This window comes from Anarrhichthys ocellatus, unplaced genomic scaffold (assembly GCF_004355925.1).
Source record: "Anarrhichthys ocellatus isolate YVR2014 unplaced genomic scaffold, GSC_Weel_1.0 scaffold93, whole genome shotgun sequence".
NCBI classification, from domain to species: Eukaryota; Metazoa; Chordata; class Actinopteri; order Perciformes; family Anarhichadidae; genus Anarrhichthys; species Anarrhichthys ocellatus.
This window is the reverse complement of record NW_022280123.1, coordinates 714,956-723,930: the sequence shown is the minus strand read 5'-3', so window position 1 is coordinate 723,930 and position 8,975 is coordinate 714,956. Positions and strand designations below refer to the sequence as shown.

The window sequence follows — 8,975 nt, the reverse complement described above, 5'->3', positions numbered from 1 at the left end:
CGACCAGAACTCTTCCTAGACCTGGCCGTCCAGCCAAACTGAGCAATCGTGGAAGAAGAGCCTTGGTGAGAGAGGTAAAGAAGAACCCAAAGATCACTTTGGCTGAGCTCCAGAGATGCAGTAGGGAGATGGGAGAAAGTTCCACAAAGTCAACTATCACTGCAGCCCTCCACCAGTCGGGGCTTTATGGCAGAGTGGCCCGACGGAAGCCTCTCCTCAGTGCAAGACATATGAAAGCCCGCATAGCCCGCACAGACTATGAGAAATAAGTTGCTCTGGTCTGATGAGACCAAGATTGAACTTTTTGGCATTAATTCTAAGCGGTATGTGTGGAGAAAACCAGGCACTGCTCATCACCTGCCCAATACAATCCCAACAGTGAAACATGGTGGTGGCAGCATCATGCTATGGGGGTGTTTTTCAGCTGCAGGGACAGGACGACTGGTTGCAATTGAAGGACAGATGAATGTGGCCAAGTACAGAGATATCCTGGAAGAAAACCTCTTCCAGAGTGCTCTGGACCTCAGACTGGGCCGAAGGTTCACCTTCCAACAAGACAATGACCCTAAGCACACAGCTAAAATAACAAAGGAGTGGCTTCGGAACAACTCTGTGACCATTCTTGACTGGCCCAGCCAGAGCCCTGACCTAAACCCAATTGAGCATCTCTGGAGAGACCTGAAAATGGCTGTCCACCAACGTTCCCCATCCAACTTGACGGAACTGGAGAGGATCTGCAAGGAAGAATGGCAGAGGATCCCCAAATCCAGGTGTGAAAAGGTTGTTGCATCATTCCCAAGAAGACTCATGGCTGTACTAGCTCAAAAGGGTGCTTCTACTCAATACTGAGCAAAGGGTCTGAATACTTATGACCATGTGATATTTCAGTTTTTCTTTTTTAATAAATTTGCAAAAATTTCTACATTTCTGTTTTTTTCTGTCAAGATGGGGTGCCGAGTGTACATTAATGAGAAATAAAATGAACTTTTTTGATTTTAGCAAATGGCTGCAATGAAGCAAAGAGTTAAAAATTTAAAGGGGTCTGAATACTTTCCGTACCCACTGTATATGTATATATATATATATATATATATATATACGTATATATATACGTATATATATATGTATGTATGTATATATACGTGTATATATATATATACGTATATATATATACGTGTGTATATATATGTATGTATGTATGTATATAGGTACATTATAATGTACATTAGCTCTTCAGTCTGTCAAGTACCATTTCCATAATGTACTGATATTAGATGCTCATCTACTGCTGTCCTCAGATTCTTCCAGTTTTTTGATCAGCTGAGGAGGTTGAGGATGTGGAAAATGCAGCTGTTGGATGAGCATCACCTCTTCATTAAATATACCAGCGAAGACGTGGTCACACTCAGAGTCACCGACCCCTCGCAGGTAATGACACACACACACTCTCACACACATATCTGAATTCCTCCCAGTGCTCTCCTTGTTACTCTCTCCTGCTTCTCTCGTTTCTTTTGTTGTTTGTGCTGCAATGCAGGGATTCTTCTTTCACGTCTCCAAGGAGACGTTTATCTTACAGATTCTCTTCAGTCCTGCTACTCATCCATAACGACAAACAAAATATAGTAACTAATTACTTTATGTTTTTATTTGCAGGAAGTCTCTGCTCTCTGAGTTCCTTGCAAAGCAGCTATTTAGGTCTCACCAATGGAGAATATATGAATAATCTCGGTCATTATAAACTTGCATAGAAGCCGAAGCCTGACATGATTTGTGACACAATAATTACTACCTCAGCATTCCTGGCTGTCCTCTGTATTTCACCTGTGTGGATTGTATCACCCTTTTCTCCCAATCTTCACCCTCTTCTCTTTCTCCCGCAGCCGTCGTTCTTCGTGGTGTACAACATGGTGTCCACGGAGGTGCTGGCCGTCTTTGAGAACACCTCCGACCAGCTGCTGGAGCTCTTTGAGAATTTCTGCGACCTGTTCCGAAACGCCACGCTGCACAGCCAGGCCGTCCAGTTCCCCTGTTCCGCTTCCTCCAACAACTACGCCCGGCAGGTCCAGAGAAGGTACGGAGAGGAGAAATGTCACGTGTGCGGCCGGATATTAGATTATTGAATTCAAATGCCAAATCTATTTCTGCAAAAGAAATTGAATGTATTTCAGTTTGAACTTAATTGTGCTGGCAAACTGCAGGGTCCGGAGATCTCATCTGAATGAAAGAGGTGGGGAAAAAGAAGCGAACCTGATTGTGTGCAGCCAAATGTCAGGGAGGATTTGAAGAAGGCGGTCAGGAAGGGAAGCGGATCAGCAGTGATTGCCTGGAGGAGGGGGAAGTTTTAGGACTTAATCTAGATATAGCAGGGAGACATTAAGACAGTCAGCATGGCTGGAGGAGCTGTGATTGAATTTGGCGGTTCGACTCGTCAGTGTAGGTGACAAAACCTCTCTGTGGAAGGTGAAGAGGGAGGACCAGACAAAGCGGGGGGGGGGCAGGACACGATAAAGGGTAGTTTGAGCGAGGCAAAGGGCTTAGAATTAGATTTTCGAGTGGTGAAAACTGATGTCGGGAAGAAGGAGAGGAGAAATTGAAAGCTGGCGAGCACATTCAGCAAACCAGATTTGTACCATTTACAACTGGCTAGCACCAGCCCAGTTCACTGGGTATTACATGGCCACTAAGCACGTGTAGAGAGAGCCGCGGGTCTGCATGTGTGGAGCACAAAACAAGGTGAGCGGAAAGACTGAAACTCGCGCCTGAGTGTTGGTAGTGTGTAGTGATACTTGGGACTATTATTCAATTTGAAAGAAATTGCTCTGAATAAACACACAGCTTCTCTCCGAAGCAAAACCATAGTGAAAAACAAGACCGTTCACTCCTCTCTGATCTTCAAACCAAGAGGAGGACCACTTTGGGCTCACAGAAGCACTTTTATGGCCACAGTGCCAATAGAGACTCACTCATGAAGACCCCTGTTGCTGTTTAAAACCCCCGTTTCGCTGTGCCTTAGATTCAAGGACACCATAGTGAACGCCAAATACGGCGGGCACACCGAGGCAGTGCGTCGGCTGCTGGGTCAGCTGCCCATCAGCGCCCAGTCCTACAGCAGCAGTCCTTACCTCGACCTCTCCCTCTTCAGCTATGATGACAAGTGGGTGTCCGTAATGGAGAGGCCCAAGACCTGCGGAGATCACCCCATCAGGTACGGACTCAAGACCAGCACACACACACACACACACACACACACACACACACAACAAACAGTGCTATCCGTCTGAGAATAACACATAATAATTCATGTTGATGCATAACGAATAATGTGGAATTTAGGTCTTTGGCCTAAAATGTCCCACTGTATCATTTTGAAGCGTGGAGGGTAACGGTAAATATCGCCGTTTATTCATTTGTCCTTATATGTCAATAATGATGCTTCTGAAGGTGTAAAGCACTGCTATAGCAATTGCATGGCATCATTTCAACCGTCCCCAAGTCAATGTAAACACTCTAATGTCAAGTTTTTACTTTATCATCATCTATAGTTTATTTGCAGAAAACCCACAGTTCAAATGAAAAGAAAATAAGTTATTGTATTGTTGTATTTGTATAGTTGCTTTGATAAAATAAAATAAAAAATGTAAGCATTAGTCATTTTAATAATCTATAATAAGATGCTGAGAGCTATTGTTAGGGAGTTAATATTACACGTTATAGTCAAAATTCATACTTACTATACCTTCCACCCCTAGTGATATCACTATTCCTTATTACATGGGCTCTGATTTCAGATTTTTGGGGTAAAGCATATATTAAAAAAAACAGCAGATGCATTGGAATACTTAATTGAACGTCGATTACCATGGCAACAGTTGAAGCCTTACCGTTGAAGTAACGCATTCCTCAGCACGTGCTGTGTTGACCTTAAAAAGCTGCGTTCTCCCGGGCATTGAGCTGTGCCTGCAGTGCCTACATGTACCAGGATGCATTGAGCACAAGCTTCTGACACCCGGAGGGTCTCCACCGGCCATATCCTCGGGCCACATACTCTGGCTCAAATGAATGAGGCTGAATATCCGAGTCAGCCAAAAACACTGTAAAATGTGTCCATGTCCGTACCGTCCTCTGCACTCCTATTTTGGGATGCCAATCGGGAGAGAACAAGGAAGTTCTGTTTTTGAGTCGCATCTAGAGCGCACACTTCCTAGTCTCCAGCTCGGAGACTAGAACACACAACCTGTAGTTCTTCCTTCCATCCGATGCCTCACTGTCGCTTCAAATGACTGTGCCGGATGCAGGAAGAAGAACAGAATTAGCAGCAGCAAACTCAGCTCTCTCTGTCAACAGCACACACTGAGGAATCGACACCATCAACTCTGATTTGGACACCCACATAAAAGAATTCAGTCATGTCTCAAATGAAAATCGTTGCTTTATTATTTTTGAATATATAATTGTATAATTTGGACGAAACAATCGGACAAAACAATCAATTTTAGGCGTTCAGCGATATTGTGAATGGGCATTTTTCACAATGGTCATATAACTGAATAAGCGATTAATTGAAAAATAATGTTCACATTGATCTGTAATGTAAAAAACAGTAATTAAATGTGGCAGAATTATGACACTGTTACCCTGATCAGAGCTCCGAGGTTTATTTGCGCTCCGTTAAGATCTTTGCCTGTGAACACTTCCATTCAGTCCCAGAGGTGGACATGAGAATGAAATAATCCTGATCTTTGTGTTCAGCTTTGACTGAAAACGTCTGCCAGACATCCCAATCTGTTTGATATGACAGATGAATATAGATTACAGCACATGTTTATAATGCATTCTGACATAGCTGACAGTAGTTTTGTTAGAGGCTTCTTGTCTCAGAGCGTTTCTGATAGACGGCGTTTGACAGATGGCATGCTGACACTACCATGTGTTGGCTCGCTTTCCTTTCTTTTCTCTTGTCTACTCATTTCTCCAAGAGACTGGACTAAATTAAGGATTTAACGGCACTATTTCCCCCCCCCCCCCCACACCCACCAGGTTTTACGCGCGGGACTCCGGCCTGCTGAAGTTCAAGATCCAGGCCGGACTGCTGGGACGGCCGGTAAATCACGCCGTGCGGCGCCTGGTCGCCTTCACCTTCCACCCCTTCGAACCCTTCGCCATCTCTGTGCAGCGCACCAACGCCGAGTACGTGGTCAACTTCCACATGAGGCACGTCTGCGCGTGAGGAGCTTGTGTTCGCGTGCAAGCGAGTGACTCAAAGTAAACTCGCACTCGGAATCAAATTGCAGGAGCGCTGGGCTTCTGTTAGCGCCCACTGGTGACAATACAACAAAACACATCCTCCATCAGGAGGCACAAAACAGTTGTTCCGTTAGTCGCCCTCTCCTCCTCCTCCAGAGAAAATCAGCGGTCCTCTCCCTGCGTTCTCCTCCTGATGGAAAACCACTGTTCCTCGCCTCTGTCCCCCTCCATCACACAGTGGTCACTCCACTTCCACCACTCCTCCCGCTCCGTGAGAAGGCAGCAATTCTGCCTTTTTCCTTTGGTCCGCGCCGCTTCGCCTCTTCTTTGCCCCTTCCTCCACAGAACAAAGAGGGAGCTGTAGGGGAGGAGAGCCTGGAATAAGTGTAAATGGAGACGTAGAGAGAGAGTGATTGATGTGCGACGGAGGTGGGAAGCCGCAGGTAGCCGGACCTCTGAGAAAGAACCAGAGGTGTTTTCTTTTTTCCTACCATGCACTGAAAAGCTGCACATTCATATCCGAAATTGCTTGTCCAGTTGGTGCATGACCAGCTGTCCAACACATTTTATTTTTTGGGGATGGGGAAATAGGTCATTTTATATTATATTGCTTTTACACGTTGTTACATATTACCACTTGTATATATTTTATTCCAATAAAATTGTCTAAATTTTACTCTGTTGATTTTTTTTTTTTTTTTTTTTTTTAGCTTTGCAGAAAGTAGAAGGTTGCAGAAGGATAGAGATTTTATTTTTGCATTGTAGTGTATGCAGTTAGTTGTACACAACAGCTGTGGTTCGATTCATTTGTAAGCCCTCATGAGAGTACTAATACTTCACAGGGTAAAGCTTGGCGTGGCAAGAAACCTGAAGTACATTGTGTGTTGTCATACAACAGATTCAGTGCTTTTCCCATCATGCTTTGCCTGTAACCTATCTAATAATCCATTTCTTTACTAGCTGTACCGACACTAGTTCCCAACATGTCGCTGCATATCTTAAACGGAGCCTCGTAATGAACCTGAAACGATGTGAGCACGGAGCTGTAACACATACGGAGAGCAGACAAGACGCAGTGTAAGTGTCATCATATTTAATTTGAATATTGATCCCTGCAGTCTGTTCTCCTGCAGCATATAGCGTCCTATTTTATATCAGGGTCCATCTGTGTTGCGAGGGGGGACATCTGTTTAGCTCAAATGTGTTGTTAAAAACACGCGAGCGCACGCAGATAATCTACAGAAACACAAATGGACTAAAACACTACCCACTCCTGATGCGCATGCAAGGTCGGAAGTACCGCAAAAAAAAGAAGGCGAAAAGCGCACATCCGAGCAGCTGCAAGAGGTCATGGTGGTAAGGAGAGCAGGTGCTGAGGGATTAAGTGTTCTCCGAGCCTCTGGTTACACACTGCAGTGGACCTGGGAGCCGTGTGTGTTTGTGTCTAAGAGACACACTGGCGGGGGTTCAAGGTAGAGGCGGAAGAAGGTGTTTACGGATGGAGAGATGAAACAATTGGTGGGAGACGGGAGGTGGAGAAGGCCGGGGATCGATGCGCTGCGAGCGCAGCGACTGTATTATGCAGCCGCTTAGTTTGTGCACAAGCAAAGCAAATGCTACCTCGCAGATCGAGGTTTAAGTAGGCCGTGTTATGTCATTGTCATTATGGCGTGTTTGTGTAAGCTGGTGTGTGACAGCATGCTGTGATAATCAACTAATTACAGGAAGCGCACACGGCAGGCACAGACAGGCGTCCGTATAGGAGGACACTGTCTGTTGTCCTCTCGGCCGACACATTGCCTATGGGAAATGTGCAGCACTGTGTTTGTGTGAACGCTGGCGAGTGCTTCCCCTCTCATGTTCAAGGGTCTGTTTGTCTTTTGTGCTTCAAGACACATTTATGTTTTTTTTTTTACCCAATCAAACGCCGCCAGGGATAATGTCCTTTCAGTTCTCTGCACTAAATGTAAGCCTTGTGTCTAAAGTAAGCAATCATCAGCTATTCACTTTCCCCACAGATGTTTAAGAGCCAATAAGGAAGCAGGGCAGAATGGAGTTAAAGTCTCTGCTGGAGTCTTCAACGCAAACACAGATAATATATCGCCACATGAACCCAACGGCTCCCGGTACTTAGTGCAATAACAAATATGTCATATCTGTCTTATTCTTAAGAATCAGGTAAACCCAGAGCCTTCTCCCTGACCTCGGTTGCTACGGAAACATAACCACTCTCTGCTTGGTAACCAATTCTTTTCTAATTGCTGTTGTCTTGGCAACAGCGCAACCAATGTAATCCAGAAAAGGCCACAATCCTAAGTGTTTCCTGTTGCAGCGCTCGCCTTCTCGGAGCGGTCCCTCAACACACACACACGGGCACATCTGATCATTCAGACAGTGGTCGCCACCAAAAATGTAAAAAGTGTGAGGTTTTGGCTTTGCAGCTGTTGTTTTGGAGGACACAGATATATAGTAACAGAAATGATGGATCTGCAATGTAAAACACTTATTTTATCAATTACATTTAGTTTTTAGTATGTTCTGAGCACTAAATGTTTCACAATGCTCTCAAAGGGAACGTTTGATATCACGAAATAAGCACTCGCAAACCTTTAGCTCCAGTTATATTCCTCCCAGTGCTGTGCAGTGATTCCCAGCCAGAGGTACTTGTACACCGGGGGTACTAGCGCAGTGTACAGGGGGTACACAGGAGGAAGGCGACTCAGGAATGTTTTTTTCCTCACTTCCTATGAAACAATCTCGTTACACATCGAACCCTGTTGTACTTTCTACTTCAATACGGATCCAGTTCTGAAGCATCTGTATTCGGAAACAATCACCTACTCCCTACATCAACCCGTGACTCTACTTTTCTAAGTGGGAAGATGTAGGTCTACAATGCCCTAACAATGACACATTTCCCAGCTTTAAGCCATCAAAACCAATATTTTTAGGTTATGTCCAAGTGTGGCATTTTATAAAAAAAAAAACAATTTCCCTCAATTCCTTTTTCTTCCACCTCACCTCGCTTGGGAAAATATCATTCATTATCAGATAGGAGCGCCTCATTCATCTCAGATAATCCAATCCTGTGGTGAAAAGGAACTACACATGCAGTTAACATGACTATTGGAAGGGAGTGTTAAAACGTGTCACCTCCTCATCAGCCTTTCACTAATTCAATTGAAGGATTTACATCACTCACTCAGATCTGACCCGTATGTTTTGGTCGTGCTCTGCTACTCAACATTATTGGTCTTTGGTCTGCAACACCCTTTCAGATCTTTAAGGGGTCCCTGTTGAACCAAGTCCACAAGTTTCCACCTTGGGGAGAACCAAATCTTCATGCTGTTTGTTTTTGTATCTTGAAATATGAAATGGGGAGATATGTTACTTTTGAATACTGTATTTGTACCTACATCTCCAGCAATACCATTACTTAGGAAAATAAAAGATGCATATCCACGTATTGAGTCAGCTACGACACCTGAACACTCGGCCGAAAACTAGCAAACTAGCAAATTTGTTCAAACTGTTAACAGAAAAACAGTTCCAATAATTAACTAGAGGTAATGGATAACAGTTCCAATAGTTAATTCATATTAATGGATAAATGGTTCAAAAAGAGGGATAAAAGATAGTTACCAGTTGGCGCGTAGCTCTTTATTAGAAAATAGATTGACAGGAATGTTCAACATTTCAGTTTGCCATAAATTGAGCAATTTCCATTT

The 8,975-nt window shown here is 44.2% G+C and overlaps 1 protein-coding gene across 1 annotated transcript; it reads left to right on the top strand.

Annotated features, from left to right (window-relative positions):
* Window positions 1-684: 684 nt before the first annotated feature.
* Window positions 685-5,923, top strand: LOC116398909 (DET1 homolog). The gene is made up of 5 exons (XM_031875656.1): window positions 685-770; window positions 1,299-1,428; window positions 1,884-2,074; window positions 3,017-3,208; window positions 5,041-5,923. Exons 1-5 carry the CDS (start codon window positions 685-687, stop codon window positions 5,228-5,230), a joined length of 789 nt encoding a protein of 262 aa, XP_031731516.1. The 3' UTR covers window positions 5,231-5,923.
* Window positions 5,924-8,975: the final 3,052 nt, after the last annotated feature.

Bases quoted from the DNA above. Each gene is read 5' to 3' on its own strand.
- LOC116398909 (XM_031875656.1), top strand. From the start codon at position 685: ATGGCTGTCCACCAACGTTCCCCATCCAACTTGACGGAACTGGAGAGG. The intron at 771-1,298 runs GTGTGAAAAGGT...TGCTGTCCTCAG, and splicing joins CAGAGGATCCCCAAATCCAG to ATTCTTCCAGTTTTTTGATC. The intron at 3,209-5,040 runs GTACGGACTCAA...CACACCCACCAG, and splicing joins TGCGGAGATCACCCCATCAG to GTTTTACGCGCGGGACTCCG.